The sequence below is a fragment of the Leptodactylus fuscus genome, chromosome 4 (genome assembly GCF_031893055.1).
Source record: "Leptodactylus fuscus isolate aLepFus1 chromosome 4, aLepFus1.hap2, whole genome shotgun sequence".
NCBI lineage: Eukaryota > Metazoa > Chordata > Amphibia > Anura > Leptodactylidae > Leptodactylus > Leptodactylus fuscus.
In genome coordinates this window covers 63,078,507-63,099,737 of record NC_134268.1, presented here as the reverse complement: position 1 = coordinate 63,099,737, position 21,231 = coordinate 63,078,507, and the positions used below count along the sequence as shown (strand labels likewise).

The window sequence follows — 21,231 nt, the reverse complement described above, 5'->3', positions numbered from 1 at the left end:
TCAAAATATAGGTCTTGCTCTAATTTTGTCCGTTTTCATGGATGTCTTCATACACTATAATGAATGTGTGATCCATGAAAATTGTCGCCCTTTGGGTGCAAAACATCTGTTATAAAATAGTGGGTTGGCTCAAAAAAGAAAAGGCCTATCAAATTCATCCATTTTTTCTAGTGACAGTGCCCAATAACCATGAATATGTCAATTTTTCATGGGCCAGTTGGTGCTACAATCGTGTGAATGTAGGCTAAAGCCTTATGCTCACAACAGTGACGTTTTTAACAGCTTTAAGGGTGCATTCACACTACGTAAACGGCAGCTTATTCTGAACTTAAAACACATTCAGACTAAGCTTTTTTCACTACAAGCACTACCATTGAATTGAATGGGATGTGCTGGCGTGTACGGCTAGCTCTGCTCATACCGGGCTGTACACGCCGGCACTTCCCATTTACTTCATTGGGACTGCTCGTAGTGAAAAAAGCAGCCCATTCATTTCTATGGGGAGCGCTCGTATGCCGGCTCCCATAGAGATGAATGGAGCTGCTTTAGACGCCGCTTATTCTGAACATGTTTTACGTTCAGAATAAGCTGCCGTTTACGTAGTGTGAATGCACCCTAACAATCATTAAAAATGGCTATTAATGTCCATTTTTAACAGCCATTTTACTTCCATTTTGCATACATTCCATGGATGACTAAACCCACTGACTATTTTAACAGACGTAAAATGGATATCTAATATTTTTACATCAACTAAACACAGTATGCCAGTAGTACCTACCCCAAACTGTGCCAAATGTTTCTTATAAAATCAAATATGTCCCATACAGTGCCACACACACATGTTCCTCAAAGCCCAGCCTGCACCAACCTTCTGTTCTGTATTTCTTAGAATTTCATCCATAGTACGCTGCACACTGACCCATCTATTTCTATGGTCTTGTGCACATGACCGTGAAAGACACAGTCTTGTGTGCAGGCTGATAGTCCAGGTGCAAAATATGGAACAGGTCCTATTCATGTCCTATTTTGCAGCCATGCTTCCGCGGCGCCTATTCATTGAATGAATGGGGTAATGGAAGCACAGCCAGCACACAGATGACATCTGTGTGCCACCCATGCGCCTACCGTGCCTTTCATTCATGGCCAACGGTAAGCACACGGCTTATAGAAATAGAGAAGTAACTGGCTATTAGGCTGTGTCTATCACTCAGCCTATAGGGCACTGAAACACCAAACAATAGCACTGACTGGTGGGGACTAAACAAAAATTCCAACTGGAAAAGGTACTGACTGAAGGAAGCAAAGAGTTGGAGTTGGTGCGGGTGGAGAAGGACCTCTTTAAACATTCTCAGATATGTGACTAAAATTTTGATTTGAACACTTTATCTCACAGAAAACACGAAAGGCATGTCATTAGAATCTCTTAATAGAGCAGCCTCTTAGGCATATACATAAGATATTAAGATAATATTTTAACGGAAATTAAACCTCTGTAACACAAATATGATAGTTATACGATATAATTTACTTACTTGGCGATTCCAGGAGGATTCACTGTCTATTAGCTGTTGTTTTTCACTCAGTAAATCGCTGTAGAGTTTTTTGCCATCTTCAATCTGTTTGTCAGTGTTCAGTAAGTCTGAAGAATATTCTTCCCATGTCTTCTCGGAGTTGCTTAAACTATCTCTGTTTGTAATGTTAAAGAAATATTCCAGATTAATGAAACATTTGCAAGTGCCATTAATGTTGTCGAATGAATAGACATGTAATGGGTTTTCCCAGATTCTAATATTAATAACTTACCCTTAGAAGACACCCAGGACACCCTCAGTGCTCAGGTGAGCACTCAGACCTCTTCACTGAATACTAAGAACAATGCCATAGTTACTGTAGGGATTGTGCTTTGTATTATATTTCAATTAGAGATTAAAGGGATCCTATCATTTAAACACATTTTTTTCTGGTTGACACCAGTATTGTAAGCGGCCATTTTCTTGTGGCCGGCGGGCATGCGCAGTCGGCTTTTCCCTAGGCCCTAGGCCTAGAAGTTTGAAGCCAACCCCCGGACGAAAACGCGTTAAGACCCCGTTGCTGAAGAAGATGTAGGCGGCGCTGAAGAGTTCACTCGCAGCATTAAGGATGCCCCCAGTGCTGTTTGAGCGCTGGGGCCCACCCCTAGTGCTGCGAGAGAACTCATTTGCATACCGGCAAAAACAGGATTTTAACCGCACGGCGGCCCGGAGAAGACATCTAAAGGTAGGAGACGAATAGCCTTTCTTAAGGCTATTCCTATGTGTCAACCAGAAGAAAATGTGTTTAAATGATAGGATTCCTTTTAACTATTAAGGCCAAGGCCCCATGTGGAGTAAATGCTGCAGGTTGGCTGCGGCGGAATTGCCATGGGAAAAAAAAACTCAGCATTTTACAGTCTCTGCAAAGTGGATAAGATTCTAGCCAATCTCATTCACACATTGCAAAAAATATGCGCAGTGGAGACACTGCGATTTTGAAATTGCAGCATGTCAATTACCGTATTTTTCGGACTATAAGACGCACTTTTTTCCCAAAAAATTTGGGGGGAAAAGAAGGGTGCGTCTTATAGTCCGAATGTGGCGCCTGGCATCCGCTGTAATAGAGAGGCGGAAGCCGGCAAGTGATAGACGCCATTACAGGTGCCGGGGCCTGCGACATCGCTACGCTCCTCTGCCCTGCATGAAGCCAGCAGCGGGAGGAGTGATGCTGCTATTCCGCTCCTCCGTCCCCCCCGCCGCTGGCTTCATGCAGGGCAGGGCAGCGATGTCTCAGGCCCCGGCGTCTATCCCTCCCCGGCATCCGCCTCTCTAGTACAGCGGATGCCGGGTCAGTATCAGCGGCCCCTTACCAGCGGCCCCGTACCTGTAAAGTTGCAGGCCGGCTCCTGCGCGACGATATCGCAGGAGCCGACCTGTTCGGGTGACAGCCGGGAGCCTAATGAGGCTCCCAGGCCTGTCACTGCTGTATTAGTATTGCGGCTGGTCTCTATGACCAGCCGTAATACTAATAGACAGAATGTCCCATAGACGGCAATACAGTTGTATTGCCGTCTATGGGACTTGCAATCAAGCGACCGCAGGCTCAAGCCCCCGGGGGAAATAAAATAGTAAAAAAAAAAAAAAAAAAAGCTTTAAAAATATATAATAAAAAATATGAAATAAATAAAAGTTCTAAATCACCTCCTGTCCCTAGAATATATATATAAAAGTAGAAAATCATATATCATAAACCACCGGGTTTTTTTTCAATAAAAGGTGATCTAAGAAATAGATATTCCCCAAAATGGTAAACTAAAAAGTACTTCTGGCCCCGCAAAAAAAAAACACTCTATGCATCCCCATACAGCTGCAGGGTCACCTGTCAATGTGGCCTTGCAGCTGTTGCAAAACTACAACTCCCATATATTAAATATTTTACCAGTTTTTGCTTCAAAATTTTTTTTCCCTATTTTCCTCCTCTAAAACCTAGGTGCGTCTTATAGTCCGAAAAATACGGTATATTTAAGGAAATGCTGGCGGTTTCCCTACAGGTATAATGGAAGCAGAAAATCCGCAGAGCAAAGCTCTGCAGACTTTCTGTGAAAAGGCGTTGCCACCGCATTTTTTCCCTGCAGAGCTTTTTTTTTGCTGCAGCCCACTATGTGAGGCTTTAGTCGTAAGTGTTTTTGTAGATTCAAATTAAATTTACCCAAGAAGGCAATAGAAAAATATGATAAATTCATGAAGGACGCAATACTCACCTAGTAAACTTCCCTGCCCTTCCAGCACCACCTCATTGGTTCTGTTTGGTTGTGATGATGTAATGTCTGCAACATGTGACCACTGCAACCAATCACTGGCCTCAGCAGTATGTCACTAAGGTCAATGATGACATCAATGCTGCCCAAGTAATCATACCAGTGGGGATCACTGCAGCAGTGGTGCTGGAAAGATAGGGGGGTTTAACAGGTGAGCACTTTGTGTTTTATTCATCCCATTTTCCCTTCCTTGGACACATTTTGCCCGAGCCTGGAAAACTTTAATACAAGCAGAGTAATAAGCCCAGGAAGCAAATGGACAGGAATTGGGCCTCTAAGTTCACAGACCTCCACACTGCCCTGTGATAGTACATAGGCATGTGTTTGGGGCCATAAGAAAATAATGGGTAAGTGTGCTAGCTGGTAAAAACACCACTAGCACAATTACATGTGCATGGAGTCTAATCCAGGCAGGCTCAGACTTACCTGCAGTTCTGCAGATTTTTCTTTATGTCCGCCAGTCGGGCAGCCATGTTACTTCTTTCTTGGTTAGCTTCTGCAGTAACTTTCTCAAAACTCATTTGGGCTGACGTCCGCTTTATTTCTGCATCATTTAGTAATATTGTTGCCTTAATGAGAAATCAACAGTCAGAGCTTAAATAAAAGTAAGAAGTTGATTGAACAGGAAATAACATTGTAAAACTGAAGACAGAATGAGACCTTAAAAATTAGTAGCCTCCTGGAAAAGACAAGTCTATGGGTGTCATTTCATACAATTTACACTTAGTTACATCAAACCTGTTTAAGACGTCCGAAATACTGAGTACACTGAGAATTCTTCCTATTTAGATACTCCTTCATCAGTCTGTTCAACTTTTCGGAACATCTGTAGCATCAGGACTAGGTCAAACGTGGGATCAATGTCAGCAGAGATTGCAACAGACAAGCCGGACACATTGATATTCAGCACCTGGATATGTACAGTATATAATGCCTGCTTGCCAGCCCTAAAAGTGATGGCCTAATCTGACAATAGGTTATCAATATCAGATTGCTGAGGGTAGAACAACCGGGAGGGACCCTGAGCGATGAGTAGCTTGAAAAGGCAAAGGAGCTCATAAGTGCTGCAGCCTCTTCCCTTCGCTGATGATGTCATGTACATTTGTCGCATTGTACCGCTGCACCTCAGCCCCATTGAAATAAATAGTGCTGAGCTGCAATACCAAGCACAGCCACTATGCAATGTATGGCTTAGTTTTCAGCAAAGAGACAGCAGCACTCACTCAAACACTGTAGTCTCTTTAAGTAGCGAATTTGTGGGGTCTAGGGGTCAGAATCTCACCAGATATTGATAATCTATCCTAAAATTAGATGTATCAAACCATATACAGAAAGCTCATCATAGAGGTGACTGCATGGACCCAGAATTTTATCATTAAACTAAAGCTGTGTGAGGGAAGGCAGAGGATTTGGGCTCTGAAACTGTTTATGTCCCTCATAAAGATATATTCTATAACTGATCAACATAAATTGCAATGGATAACTTTCCTCTCCTGGCAATGGTGCCTAAAAGCAAAATATGGCCCCAGGGATCTCACTGAATTCTGTAGAGTGAATGGTGATGGGCTGCGCTAGTTGCACTTTATAACTTGGTGGGGGTTGATTCAACATACCTCCCAACCGTCCCGATTTCCGCGGGACATTCACGATTTGGGTGACATGTCCTGCGGTCCTGGTTGGAGGGAGGTATGTCCCAATTTCAACTCAGATCTGCATCCAGAGGACGCAGATGTGAGTTGAACACATATGCGGCTGAAGCAAGGAGCTGACACAGGTGTCCTGTGTCAGCTCCTTGCTTCAGCCACATATGTGTCAGCGAGAGAGGCGGGCAGAGAGCGGCGAGTGAGCGGAGGAGAAGGTAAGTGTAATGTGGAGGTGGAACGTGAAACTGGGGGCAGATGAAGGAGAGGACAGCATGACACTGGGGGCAGAGATGGAGAGGACGGCATGACACTGGGGGCAGAGATGGAGAGGACGGCATGACACTGGGGGGCAGAGATTGAGAGGACGGCATGACACTGGGGGCAGAGATTGAGAGGACGGCATGACACTGGGGGCAGAGATTGAGAGGACGGCATGACACTGGGGGCAGAGATGTGGGGACATGAATCTGGGGGCGGAGATGGAGGGGACATGAATCTGGGGGCAGAGATGGAGGGGACATGAATCTGGGGGCAGAGATGGGGGGACATGAATCTGGGGGAAGAGATGGAGGGGACATGAATCTGGGGGCAGAGATGGAGGGGACATGAATCTGGGGGCAGAGATGGAGGGGGGACATGAAACTGGGGGCAGAGATGGAGGGACATGAAACTGGGCGTAGAGATGGAGGGACATGAATCTGGGGGCAGAGATGGAGGGGGGACATGAATCTGGGGGCAGAGATGGAGGGACATGAATCTGGGGGCAGAGATGGAGGGGACATGAATCTGGGGGCAGAGATGGAGGGACATGAATCTGGGGGCAGAGATGGAGGGGACATGAATCTGGGGGCAGAGATGGAGGGGACATGAATCTGGGGGCAGAGATGGAGAGGACATGAATCTGGGGGCAGAGATGGGGGACATGAATATGGGGGCAGAGATGGAGGGACATGAATCTGGGGGCAGAGATGGAAGAGGGACATGAAACTGGGGGCAGATGAAGGGTGAATATGAAACTGGGGGAGAGATAGAGGGGGGACATATAATTTACGGGTGACTGTAGGAGGATTATACTGTGTGCGGGCACATGAAAAAGTAACGAGTGGGCGGAGTCAACACAAAAGTGGGCGGGCTGCACATTTTGTCCCTCTTTTGGTTCTTCAAAAGTTGGGAGGTATGGATTCAATATCCAGGAGTCTGAGTTTTCCTCTGGGGAGATTACCAGACACTGATGTCACGACCTATATGACACATTGTAGTCCTTTTTATAGTAGCCTCGTAGGACAGAGGTGCAATACAATGCCAATTGATTTTGCTGCATTTTTTTGAGCCCAAGTCAATGGAAATGGGAAATATGGGAAGCCCGGGTCCATTCACACGGAGTAAACACGCGCTCATTTTGGCACAATACACATGCAAAGAATACACATGTAAAAATAAGACTCCCATTGACTTCAATGACTTGACAAGTGAATGGGAGTCTTATTTTTACATGTGTATTGTTCACACATGTATTGTGCGAAAATGAGCGCACGTTTACTCCGTGTGAATGGACCCTTATACTTCTCCCTCCTGCTAAATCCACTCCTGGCTTTGGTTGAAAAAAGTGAAACAAAATTATTATTATTATTGTTTATTTATATAGCACCATTAATTCCATGGTGCTTTACATTTGGGGGTTACATACAGTACACAGAATATACAGGTAGATATAATACTAACAAAGACCGACTGGCACAGTGGGGTAGAGGGTCCTGCCCGCGAGGGCTTACAATCTATGCAAAATCTGCAAACAAGCAAAATCTGCAACAAAAACCACAACTTTTCCATAACATGTGTTCTCAGAACAGTCCTGTAACTGCTACACAAAGAGAAACCAGCTTACATTGCAGATGATCAGAACTTACTTCAGCTTGTGCCTGTTTTATCCTGCTCATGGCATCGCCTTCAAGATGAAGCTTATCGTCCAGCAGAGGGCGATGTTTCTTAATAAAGTCGATTTTCTCTTCTAGTCTTGTTCTTACTGCTTCAGTCTTTGCCATCACAGCCAGTGCTTTGTCCAGCTCTTGTTTTTTAGATGAGATATGCCATTGTAGTTCAGAAAGATCCTGAGCACAGGCATCATACTCTGCTCGAAACAGAATGGTCATTGTCTACAGCACTGAAAACCGTTATTAAATGGTACATAATAAAACGAAGCTTTCCATGTGTTTGCAGTAAAGTAAAATCTAAAAGCTACTGGAAAATTTCAAAAATTAAAATGGTCTGAGTTTTTGGGTGCAGTAGATGCTGGGAAAGGGGAGGGGGTGTTCTGGTTGTCTGTCTGCCCCTTCCCTGAGCTTGAGGACTGGGTTTTTTCCCCCACTTGGAATTCAGCCTGGCTGAATATAGGGTATCTGCAGTGCTCCTATTAACCCCTTCCCGATGGAACAGGAGCACTGCAGATCCCCTATATTCAGTAGACCGGGCACTGTCAGACACAGGGATACCTAATGTGTATGTGTTTCACAGTCATTTTCTACATTCATATGTATTCTAGGGAAAGGAGTCATCTAGAACTTTTATTTATTTTATTTTTTATTTATATTTTCTTAAAGCTTCTTTTTTTTTACTATTTTATGGGAGATTCTATACATTACTACTGCGGCTGGCCATAGACACACACACAAAAAAGTAATAATTGTTTTTTGCTTGACTCGAGTATAAGCCGAGGGGGGCTTTTTCAGGACAAAAACTGTGCTGAAAGATTCGGCTTATACTCAAGCATATACGGTAGATATAATAGGGGCAGAAAGTCCACAGAGAAAAACTGCGGCCTTTCTGTGTAAAAGGTTGCGGAAAAAAGTGCAATGTGTTTCTGCCACAGATTTTCCGTAGTGATTTTTGGCTGTGGCTCGCTTAGGCTAAAGCCCCACATTGCTAAAGTACAGCATTTTCGCTGTAGAAAAGCTGTGTTCTCATGAACGTCCGCGTTTTGGAAAATCACAGCTTGTCTATAATACTTGCGGAAACGCAATTGCTTTCCCTATAGGTTTAATAAAGGAAGAAAATGTGATGCATTTTTGCTGAGTTTTTTTTCTACTGCATTTTTTAGCTGTGTTTGGGTATGTGAGGCCTTAGGGTGTATTCAGACGCAGGAAAATGGTGCTCACCATTTTCCTCCATGTGAATGCACCCTTAACCTTACGGTTAGATTCACATCGGAGTTTTCATCTCATAACTTGGACCACTTTAAGATTGGCATATTATGGACGCTGTTTCTGAAGTAATTGTTCATCAGTTCTGCAGGTAGAGAGCCATTACTCTGAATTTGTAACTCGCTGGAGGTCTGGGGTTATGCGTGTACTATGGATGCAAATAATCACCTGCTATCATGTCCCTCTGAAAGCTGACAAATACTGATTATTTATTTATGGTGACTGTCAGTGGGTGAAAATGTTTTTTTCTGTCTGATGGAATTTTCTCCTCCTGTCAGATATGTGCTAGACATTCATTCCTGGTGATAATCAATATTGCTTTTTATTATTGTAGCTTGTAATACACTTTATACAGACAGAGGAGGATTTATTCTTCTCTTTCTGCATCTCCTTCTTTGGATGTCGAACGCCTCCTTAACACTGTCCCAAGGTTCTGGTTGTATCTGGGAGACACTTTAACTGGCCATAACCCAGGATTTATAATACGGTAGTTAGAAATGTGAGCTAAGCCAATTCTAGATGCTATATATCTGGAGTATAAACAGCTCTGGAGAGTCTGCCACCAGAACCCGGCATATGTCCAAAAAAATAATTTGCAAATTGACAAAAACAGAAATATCTCAGGAACAGAGGCGCCAATTCACAAGGGGAAAGCACTGTTTGATACATGTGACCCTAACCTATCTGGGGGGATGGGTTGAGATGCTGGATTAAGGTGACAGACTCCTTTCAAAAACACAGTTAGAAAGTGAGTTCTGCCTATAACTCCAGATTTGTACCAAATAGCATTGCAATCCCAGTGTCTATAGCCGCACCCAAGTACCCCATGCGTCACTACCTTTAGTACATGAGTCCCTGCCACTAATAGCTGGGCTCCATTGGCACTTGCTATTGTTCGTGGCCAGTCTGGATTTAGCTTGACTGCAGCCAGTCTGACTGAAGGCACGTCAATCGGAGCGTTGAAGATGGCTGAGGTACATCACTCAACTAACTCTTGCACTCCCATTGTAATAAATGGAAGTGCCATCCACTAGGAGATACGCCTGCCTTTAGACTGGGTGAGGTCAGGTGGAAATAAACCTCTAATTCTCAGGATTGTAGGAGATCTCAGCGGACATAACCCCTCCGATACTTTATCCTGCGGATAGAGGATAAATCATTTTTGTGGGATAACCCCTTTAAAGGGTTCAACATAAGACAACAAACCATAAGACGTGTTGAAGCCCTCACTAACATGACACATACAAGCCCCCTCTGTGTCTAATTAAAATGAAGGAATATACTACAGCTAAAATAAGTCTGTTTGTGAAGCCTTTGCAATTATCTTATTCTACTTCATTATCAAGCATTAATCAAACTGCCATTAAGTGTCCTATTATAACATACAGCATGTTTGTTTCACTTCACTAAACCTAAGCTAAATATAGCAAACAAGAGTATCCGGGCGCAAGATAATAATTAAATAACAACAGCCGCAAAGTGCAAATGATAAAACTGTTTAAAAAGGCATTAAAGTCAATGTAATCAATTTATCAAGATGTTCTCATTTGCTCGAGCAATATTTCTTACATTATTCCCCTATATTTGTATATGTACATCATAGCAAAATGGTGCATGCAAATCAGCATTAATAAGTGTCATTTAGTAAATGAGCTCAGTGGAGCAGATACATGGAGACGTAACCTGCTTCCTAATGAGCTTCCCAATGGAATCATAAAAAAGAGGAAATACTTGACATAAAAAATGTAACGAAGCTCAGAGGACGAAAGCAAAACCCTAGAGATTACTTTTATTTGTGTAAAGGTCATTGCCATCCAAAACATAATGACATTAAATGATATCTCGTATGTAGATCAGTAGCTAAAAGACCGGCAGTCCCACAGAAGTGATCAGAGCGGTGGCGGGCATGACACCATTGCTTTATACACACGGCACACTTGTGGCCACACTTCATATAAACTCTGGGTCACACAAAGCTGCATTTTTTTCTTGCAGATTCTGACACAGTTTTTGAGCCAATGCCAAGAACTGAATTAGCATAAAGGGGAAATATAAGTCCTTATATATAACTGTTTGTTTTTTTGCATGGACACAAAATCCTGCATGTCCGTGCGGCAACACGGTGGCTCAGTGGTTAGTCCTGGGTTCGAATCCTGCCAGGAACAACATCTGCAAGGAGTTTGTATGTTCTCCCCGTGTTTGCATGGATTTCCTCCCATTCTACAAAAGACATACTGATAGGAAAAAAAATGCACGTTGTGATCCTTATATGGGGCTCATAATCTACATTAAAAAAAAACGTCCTGCATGTCCAACTTGGTATCCATGCCAAAAAAACTATTTCACCCCCAAGAGGCTGCATACGGTGGTTTGCTTTAAAAAATCATTGAAATGAATGGGTTTTTTAATTGACTGCCGGGAAGCCGTCCCTATGCAGTTTTTCCAGGGATTAAAGGCAGAAACACAAAGGGCAGACAGCGGCACTAGTGTGAACACCACATTAGACCGTAGTCACTGCAAAGTGGATGGGATTCTAGCACATCACATCCACATAATGCAGAAAAATATGTGCAGCCAAAACGCTGTGATGTCCAAAAACATTGAGGTTTTGGGAATCACAGCATGTCAACTAAACCTTTGAAAACGCTGCTGGTTTCCCTATAGGTAAGATGAAAGTAGAAAAAACACAGTGCATTATGGGGGCCTTAGCTTTAATGAAATTTATTTCAATCTCATCTCATATTGCAAACAAAATTCTGTGGAAAAACACAGCATGTTAATTTTAGCAGCAAAAAGTCTTGTGTTTTCCATGTAGACTTATATTATGGGGGGGGGGGAGAAGCAAAACACTGCAGAAAAATATCAATGGTTAATCATTACTTTGTGAATTGTGTGAACAAAAGTCTGAATCACAGGACACCCACCAGTGCTGCCAGAGAACTCATTTGCATACAGAAGAAAACCTGGATTTCTACCGAACGGTGGCAAGGAGAAGACATCTAAAGGTAGGAGAAGAATAGCCTTTCTTAAGGCTATTCCTACGTGTTAGGGAGAAAAAAAGGGAATCCAATGATTGGATCCCTTTAAAGGTCCAATGTTTAGATAGGCACATGCTGGCAGTCATTTGCACTGGGCAATGCCAAGTACAATGGGGAGGAATGTTTCTCCTCATGCAGTCTTATTAGTTATCAGTAGGGAATATAGGGTGTTGCCACACAGTGACTGCAGTTGCAGCATAGGCTTATTCTTTGACTCATAAATAAGTGAAACACTGACTAGTTATGGTCTATTTCTCATTACTGGCTGCACGCTAACAGCAAAACCACATGGGCATTAATGAGAAATAGTCCATAGTTTATCAGAGTTAACTTACTGATAAATGAAAGAACCAGCAGCTCCTGCCTGGAGTGTGTCTATGCTGCAGTCACCATGTGGCAGAGGCCTAACACCGGACAATTATTGGGAAAGATGGATCCTTTGAACACTTATTCCTATAAGTTGTTCCCATCGGTGGGCTACGTAACAAGCCCTTATGCTACTTCCAGCAAATAATCTTGCAAAGATCACAAAGTTTAATAATGGATAGCAAAGAAGGGGTTAAAGATCAAGGTGACCCTGCACAAGAGCAGATGAAATCGATTGTGGGGAGTAACATATGTACATGTATGGCAGTAAGGATGTAAACACTTTTCTAACCTACAATATATAAATGCCAATATAAGAACAAGTTTAATCACTAACTACATCAAAGCCCAGATGGCTCTTTACCTTTCTGAACAGCTTCAGGAAAATTATATAGTTTCCACTGGGAGAGAACATCAATGTGTGCGATCAGACGCCCTCTCCTTTCCTTCTCTAGCTTCAGAGTCTCTGCTGCTTCTTGACGGTCCGCTTCCAACCTCAAGATCAACTGCACAACTTCTGAGATGACAGCTTTGGTATCCTCCTTCATAGCTGAATTTCCACCTTGTCCTGGAAAATCTGAAAAAAACAAAACTTTATAAGGACGTTTGTTTTATCTAGTGTTTTTCCATCATATCTAAAGGCTGTAATTTTATATTGATGAAGAAAATATTTGAGGTAAAAATAGCACAATGCAGAGTTGTATGAAAGGATGGTCCAGAATCATGAAATACAAGTTTTTATTAAAATAAATAAATAATTAAGGGTAAGTTCATACAGAGTTAGCCGCGACTACGCTAAACAACAAAAAAACTTTCCGCAGATATCTTGGTATACAATAATCGATCTTAGTCAATTTGAACATTCCTACATTTGGGATAGAGTGCCCTGACTGATCAGATGGTGATGTGGTGACAGTAGTGTTATTGGAGGTTGTAGGCCTTCCTGAATAGGTGAGTCTTCAGGGCCTTCTTGAAGCCTGTGCTTGTGGGGGTCAGTCTTATGTGTCTTGGTAAGGAGTTCCAGAGTATGGGGGATGCATCAGAGAAGTCTTGGAGACGGTTGTGTGAGGAGTCTGTCTGCATTCCCGTTAGAATAGCTACTACTTTTAAGTCACCGCAAATACTCCAGTTGTACTCGCGATAATGTATTTTTTCCAGAAGTAGCGACATGCTTTCGTATGTCACCTTCATGTGGGTGGAATTCATAACGCAACTGCCAACTAAACTTGCGACATAAAATCTTACATCATCTCTTAATAAATAATTATAATGCAATATTCTTATATATATAGAGATTTATTGAGAATGTATATATTATGTAATTTTGTATACTGTCAGAAGCTTGTAGTCCTATTTAAGCAAAATAAAAACATTTATTCGACAACATCTTAACAATTTGACCTGATAGAGCAAAATGGTTTTCAGATTTGAAATCAGCATAAAAAACTGCTTAAGAAACACTTAATGACATTTAAGATATCACAGCATGTTTTCCAATGTTGTATGTAGTTAGAATGAAGGGGATCATCCCCAGGTGTGTGCAAATGCTGATGTAACTCATACAGAAAGTCACAAAGCCTCTTCTCCATCTAGTCTCCTCCTAAAAGCAGATTATCTTAAAAAGGGGCTCCATCAGTGAGTCCCCCAACCTATCAAACATTCATAGCATATCCTGTGGATATCATCTACACAATCTATATACAAATTAAGCTTTATCCAGACTTTGAAAATGTTCCAGATTTCCACATTAAATGTACTGTATGATCCCAATGTATGAATGTATGCAAGTGTACATCAAACATTGACACCTATTGTAAAAAAAAAAAAAGTACTTATTTATGCCATTATAAATGCAGAGAATGTATCCCACAAAAGAAGCACGAAAACTTTGTTTGATACACAGCAAAATCAATGTGAATATATATATATATAATGTAAATATATATATATATATATATATATATATATATATAATGTGTGTATATATATATATATATATATATATATATATATATATATATATATAGTGATATAAACAAGTACAATTTCCAAAATAATACTCTGAACAAGTGACGGCCTCACATTCCATTTTAATACTACTAAAGCTTAAAACCTATTATCAGTGAAGATGCTAAGAAACAGAGCAAAGTACTGTATACAGCAGGAGAGAAGAAGCCTAATAAGACAAAAGCAAATGGTGCAGACATCTTGACAACATCTTGGAAGTGTTAATTGTGCTGAGCCTTTAGTAGCTGAAGCATTAGTGCTATTTCTTCAAGTGCATACTTGAAGATAAAACTTCAGTGGTTGCAATCTCTCTGCAATTTTCATCTCGCCTTCACATCCCTCTGTGGAGAGCTCTAGTGAAAGCCTTAAATTCATAAAGCTTCTGTCTTCTTGCTTGCCATTTTTTATTTCTTGGTTTGCTTATTGTGTTTTGTATATTATTGTAATAACTGACTGATTTGTTTTACAGAAAACATACAACTATTTATTCTGGATTGTAGCCAGGGGCGTAGCTATAAGGGGTACAGCAGTAGCAGTTGCTAAAGGTCCTTGAAACCTGGGGGTCCCCAAAGGTCCCTCTGCCACATAAAATATACCACTATTCTAAATAGGACAAGGTAGGAAGGGATCCCATTACTGACTTTGCATTAGAGCAATGATGGCCTCCCAGTTGTACTCAGGACCATTGCTTGTGGTGTTCTAGCTGATGGCTGCTGAAGATAATGGGCATCTCCAGTAATAGAAATATCTCATCAATAAAGGAAAAATAAAGTTGCAAAGTTGACTAACTTTAAAAAATATAGTACTTTGCTTTACTTATAAAGACATGCATTGTTATTGTTGCCGTTCATGGATTCAGAGGTTGGAAGCAGTCTCTTTTAACAAAGTGCATATAAAGTGGTATCGACACAGAAGTGAAACCTATCACAAGCCCCCTCCACAAAATGAAGAGTTTGTAATATTTCCTAACTTGCCCAGGGTGGCCATTCTGCAAGAGACAAAGGGCAAATGGTGAGGCAGCATGGGATCAGCTACAGGTAAGAACAGCTAGGAGCCCAATAGCAGCAGCACCAGAGGAGCGGGGAATATCATTTTTTTATTTTTAAGAATTCTTTGCCTTTAGAACAACTCCTTTATTTTGAAAGAAGACTGTAGGATTCATAAAGATCAGCATATTGTACCGTGTTCTTTGTGTCCCCTGCACCAACAGAGGGTGAACTTAGTCCATAATGGGGCTGAGCCATGCCATGAGTTAGAATCCCCTGGGAGCCCATGCATCTGCGCAGAAATCTACATTGGCTCCTTGCTGGAGTACATTTCTCCTGTCATTTACAGCACATAAGCGGTGCCCTGACCAAAAAAGTGTCAAGAGCAGTTCAAAAAATGCCAATTGTGACTACTTTAGTTTCAAGTGTTGTTAAATAGTTACAATTCACCAAAGAACTGGTGTCAAATATTAATGAATCCCCCCCCCCCTGTATTATCATGGAATATTTTATATGTTTACGTCTCCTCAATGCTTAATGTATTGCTACAATATAAATAAAGCTTTAATGTTGTTTTTTAACTGATGCGATAAAACTCAACACAGAACATACATTAGATATAGCAAACTCTTATTTCACTTCTTTATTCCTTAAAAAATTGCACAAAAATAGCTCCAAATGAAAATAAAACACATTTACTTATAGATAGACACTATAACAATAGCAGACCTATAACAAAAACGCTTACTGGCACCCTCTAGTGGCCATGCCTGGAGTCACATGCATACATTTCATCTGCATTTACCTTTTCTTCAATGCTAAGTTTCTTATCAGTATGTATAGTTATAGCATTAAAACATTGAAAATGACATAATGTAATATTATCCTCTAATAGAGCGACAGAAGTTACTTGATTCAGTAAGATATTGGCGTGGGACTGAAGTTCTTTGTGCAGAATTGTACTATTTCCCCAGACACATTTCAAGTTTTAGGATCTCTGAATGGCTGCTTAGTAACAGACTGAAACCCAAATTTAGTAACAATACACATTGACAAAGCAGTAATCCATAGCCTTCATTCCAAACTCCATGTGAAACATTCTCCTTGCTAGTCATCATTTTATTGAAAGTGTTACAATACAGAACATACAATATCATTGTCTGGCTGTTCTAGAATGGAAAACACAATAACAGGAGCATAGTATGAATGTTATGGACACAAGGGCGAGTCTCCACGTAGGATATAGCGGGTATTATACACAGGGAAAGAGACTGTCAACAAGCAAAGATTGAAATGAATGTTATATATACTGGATATGACTGTACCTTTATCAGTGATACCAAGCCCCCTGACATGCAGATCTGGTGTCCCCATTGGCATAGATGTGATGGCATCTTCACTGCTCAAACAGGAGGTCCTAAAAAGACCGCACATAGACCAAACAATATATTAATACTTACATATCATCCGCCGCATATAAATATTCATGACACATTATAAGCAGTTCATAGAAGTGACAACTGATAAATGATCACAAATGGATTTTTAATCCCCTCCCACATTATCATTCACAGTCAGAAAACGGGATCAGAATATGGTTTCCGATTTATCACCCTGTACTCATCACTACTATATTGTGTCCTAGGTGTTATCTAGTTTATCTCCTTCTCACATTGGTCAGATCAAACCCAGCTCTACCTAGAAAGAAGTTACTGCAATAAGAACCTTTACCCTCTTCTCTACCACTCGCTTTAGCTTTGCTTTCCCCCCTACAAAAAGTCACCATTTAAGTCTCCTAGATTTCTACAAGACCGATTCAGCAGCTTACAAGACTTGGCATTAGCTTGGCCTTGCTTCTCATTTATTTCTAGGTCTGTAATCCATCAGTTATGGTAGAAAACAGTAATGATCAATTCAGATAAATCGATTCTTACCATTTCACATTTCTCCTATCCGGTGCAATGTCTTCATGCTGAAAAATAATTAGTGAGAATTATAGAACAATTCAACCTTTTATACATTTTTTTTTTTGTCACTTACAACTCCATAAGCCGGAACCTCATCCCTAAACCCGAATGTCACCATGAGGTTTAGGTCTGTAAGAAAGCCATCAAACAAATTCTTGGAATTTCAGCTTTAGGCTAAGGCTCCAAGTAGCGAAGCACAACAACAAAAAAAGCTGCGGAAAAGAATGCAGCAAAAACGCGTCAGGCTTTTTTTAGGCATCATTTTTTTATTGCGATTTTGCAGAGTTTTCCTCTGTAGACTTTCTGCCTCTATTATACTTATACAGAAAACATCAGCGTTTCTGAAGGTATAAATGACATGCATGCTTTTCCGCTGCTGATTTTTTGTTTCAATGTGTGGAAGGGATTAGCCAGAATCCCATAAACTTTGAAGGTAATGTAAAACACTGCATTTTTTGCAGTGGCCAAAACACAAAATATCTATGACCTGGAGCCCCGGCCTTAGGCTCCGTTCCCACTTCTTACGCGCGCTACACATTGAAATTAAAGGGAGGCTTTTAACAGATTGATTTCAATGTGTAGTGCACGTAAGACGGCACCCATTGAAGTCAATGGGATTCTGTTTTACAGTGCTCACTCTGACTCGTGTTTACGTGTCAGAATGAGCGGCGTGTTACTCCGTGGGAACGGAGCCGTAAAGGGGTATTCTGATATCAGCAAATAAATATTATTCTTTGTAAATGAAAAGCACCATTTCTATATGAACTCCTTGTGACTTTCAAGATCTCTGCTTTCTGTCATTCACTAGGAAACTTCTTTGCTTACTTTCGGCATGGCTCTTAAAAAAATCTGTCTTGTAATCGGTCCTGCACCTCTTCTTGCAACAGGTGGGTAAGTGAATAAAAATACATCATATGCGAGATTCCTTTATGATCTAAAAGATGTGGTACTAAAATCCTACAGTATCTGCAATTTATCGCTCAATGCTGTTGATCCAGTAGTGTTTTTATTGTTTGTTTGTTTTTTTTGTCTACGGTTGCCTTCTTACCATGTTTCAACCCAGGTAGGGGGAATGTGGGTTGAGTTAAGGCATGTGTTTGCATTTAAGGGTTAATACTTGAAAGCATTATTTTGCAATTGGGGTATAACAATGGCTGTTTCACTGCTATAAAGATAGTTAGATGATGATTTGACTTGTAATTTTACTTCTCTTTCTTTGATAAAAAAAAAATATTACATTTATAAACAGAAAAAAATGAACTACAGTATATTGATACTTCCGTTATTTCATCCCCAAAAGTATAACCATGAATTTCAAATATGAAAATTTATTTTTTTAAAAGTTTTTAAGGAGTCATTTGAAAAAACGAGGAGGCTTAATGGGGTTGTGTGGGATAAATGGAAATTGCTACACTACTACAACCTCCTACTTTCTAAATAACATAATTAATCAAAAATGTATATTTCCACATATCACGTGACAGCCCCACGGACATTTGCTGGTTATCCAGTGACGATCCATTTCCCCGTTTCTGGAAATGGAACGCCACTACTACTCCCCAACCCCTCCACTCCATCAAGGCTTCTTCTTTTCTGACTGCAAGCGCTTGTCCCAGCACTGCTCTGCGCACTGCTGCCAATAATTTACCTCTACTGTGCAGCTCCCACGCCTGCGCGGTAGAGGTGAGTCGTCGCTGCAGAGCACAGAACAGCGCTGGGACAAGAGCGTGCACCAAGAGTCAGAAAAGAAGGAGCCATCCTGAAGGAAAACACCTGGATGGAAGCAAGAGAGGTAATTATATAATGATCGGGAGTTAGGCTGAGTAGGTTGGGAAAAGTTAGTAGTGGGCGGGATAGCTAGAGAGACAAGGAGAGGGTAAATGGGAGGGAGGGAGAGATTAAGGGGGAGTGAAGTGAGAGGTATCTAGCATGGAAGTTACATAACAGAAAGCTGACCCATGTAAACAATTGCAGAAGGTACCAAGAGCTCCCAGATACACCGACAAATCACTCAAAACATGACTAAAGGTATATGGGTGCATTTATTAACCCATTAATAACACTAACACACCTTTAAAAAAAAAAAAAAAATTTGCCCTGAAAACCCCTTTAAAATGGAACAGTGTGTTCCCAAACTAAGCAAAAAGTTTGGAACAAAATTCTGGTGCAACTAGTAGCTGATAAAAACTGAGACTAAGAAGTCTAGAATTGTATCACCAAACATAACAGATTGGGATAATCTGATGAATTCTAAGACTGTCTATTGTAAGTTAGGCTAAGGTTCCATATTTTAGAAATGTAGAGTCTTGGCTGCTGTAGTAATGTAACAAAAGCCCCCCAAAATGTTGCACTTTATAGTACCAGTAATGTGAATTACATTTTGGTTAATCTCGTCCACACTGTGTGTAAAAAACCACGGAAAAGCTGTGTTTTGTAACACGCAGCAGGTTAACTTTAGCTGTGGAATCACAGAGAAAAAAGGCAATAAAAACTGAAAGAAAAATGTGTTAGGCCCCGTTCCCATGGAGTAACGCACCACTCATTCTGACACGTAAACACATGGTAAGAGTGAGCGCTGTAAAACAGAATCCCATTGACTTGAATGGGTGCCATCTTACGTGCGCTATACATTGAAATCAATGGGAGGCTTTTTAACCCATTGATTTCAATGTGTAGCACGCGTAAGACGGCACCCATTCAAGTCAATGGGATTCTGTTTTACAGCGCTCACTCTTACCATGTGTTTACGTGTCAGAATGAGCGGCGTGTTACTCCTTGGGAACGGGGCCTTAGAGAAAAAACCCTACTGGTTTTCACCCTGTTTCAACACAAGGTGTCTTAGCCTTTGACAGGATTAGTAAACTTAGCCCAGTGAATTTGCTGCAGCTCTTTTATTTAATATGCCATTAAATATGTAAAAAATAGTTTTACTTCAAATATTTTAATATGCACTTTTATGTAAAAAAGATCTCGCCTCATGGGACACATGCAAAGGTTACACTCTAAAGAAAAGAAACTGAATAATTTATAACATTCCTGCCAAAAAGTAAAGGTAACAAGACGCCCTCTGCACTAAGGTGAAATGCAATGCAGAAACAAGTGTGAAATATTACATTCTTGTTATTACCTGTACAAACCATTCTCTAATTTTCCCCTCAAGCTTGTCAATGTGACTGAGAGCCTTGTTAACACATGGCAATGGCGTGTTCACCAGTTCACAACTACGTCGTCTCTGAGTTTCTGTAGAAGCCATACCTGGATTTGTATCTGAAAGGAGAGCAATTCGTGAGCGTGAGACCGTTGCAATATAATTTTATCAATAGTGAATAGGAAATTTCACAGACTGTGGGCGGTTTATACTTGGTGTTAATATTCATTTTGACAATCCTTAATATCAATTTATTTCTGTATTCAGTGTTAGAAAAAAATGAAAGATATTTTTTACATTTTTTTATACGCATTTTTTTTTACACAGGAAGAAATGTAATGCAGTGCGTGATTTTTATATAGATTTGTTGGTTGATAAGCGTTGCTCATATACCTTTATACTGGCATCAAGGACTCCATTTCTGATATTTCTAACTGATAATAATAGGTTTATGGTAACATAAACACGATGGAATGAAACCTAACTAACACTCACTAATGGCATAAAAATCCTATTGAACAGAGCCATTAGCGAAACAGAACAGAGCAGAATAACACGGATTGGAGTAAACAGCCTTGCCCACCAGATTAGCCTTTATAATGGCAATAATTCCAACTCCGGATAAGAAATATCACAAGAATGATGTATAATAACAAATTATACGTACCATACAAAGCACTGGGAGTTAACAACACATCAGTCATTGCGATTATCACATATTTCTGCTCAAAAAAGAAAATATGGAGAACTTTCACACAAACTTTTTATTATCTGTTTATATTATGTTTAGTATATTGACATTTTGTATCTAATTAAAGGGATTTTTCAGTCCTGTGTGTCTTTTTTTATGTTCAAGACATATACTAGGTCCTTGATGGCAAATCTATGCCACGGGTGCCAGGGTGGCACTCAGAGCCCTCTCTCTGGGCACCCATTTGTGGAGCAGATTGTACTGTGTGGTGGCCACTGTGGAGCAGATTGTACTCTGTGGGGCCACTGTGGAGCAGATTGTACTGTGTGGTGGTCACTGTGGAGCAGATTGTACTG

At 40.8% G+C, this 21,231-nt stretch overlaps 1 protein-coding gene across 1 annotated transcript in view; it reads right to left on the bottom strand.

The window, feature by feature from the left end:
* CCDC178 (coiled-coil domain containing 178) overlaps positions 1-20,901 on the bottom strand; it is a 217,979-nt gene extending 197,078 nt beyond the window's left edge. The window contains exons 1-8 of the mRNA XM_075270518.1: positions 20,852-20,901; positions 20,164-20,303; positions 17,004-17,041; positions 16,395-16,486; positions 12,441-12,653; positions 7,383-7,603; positions 4,259-4,401; positions 1,536-1,689 (exon numbers count right to left, since the gene is read on the bottom strand). Of these exons, the coding sequence (XP_075126619.1) occupies positions 1,536-1,689; positions 4,259-4,401; positions 7,383-7,603; positions 12,441-12,653; positions 16,395-16,486; positions 17,004-17,041; positions 20,164-20,303; positions 20,852-20,888 (1,038 nt within the window). The 5' untranslated portion in view covers positions 20,889-20,901. The remainder of the gene's footprint in view (positions 1-1,535; positions 1,690-4,258; positions 4,402-7,382; positions 7,604-12,440; positions 12,654-16,394; positions 16,487-17,003; positions 17,042-20,163; positions 20,304-20,851) is intronic.
* Positions 20,902-21,231: the final 330 nt, after the last annotated feature.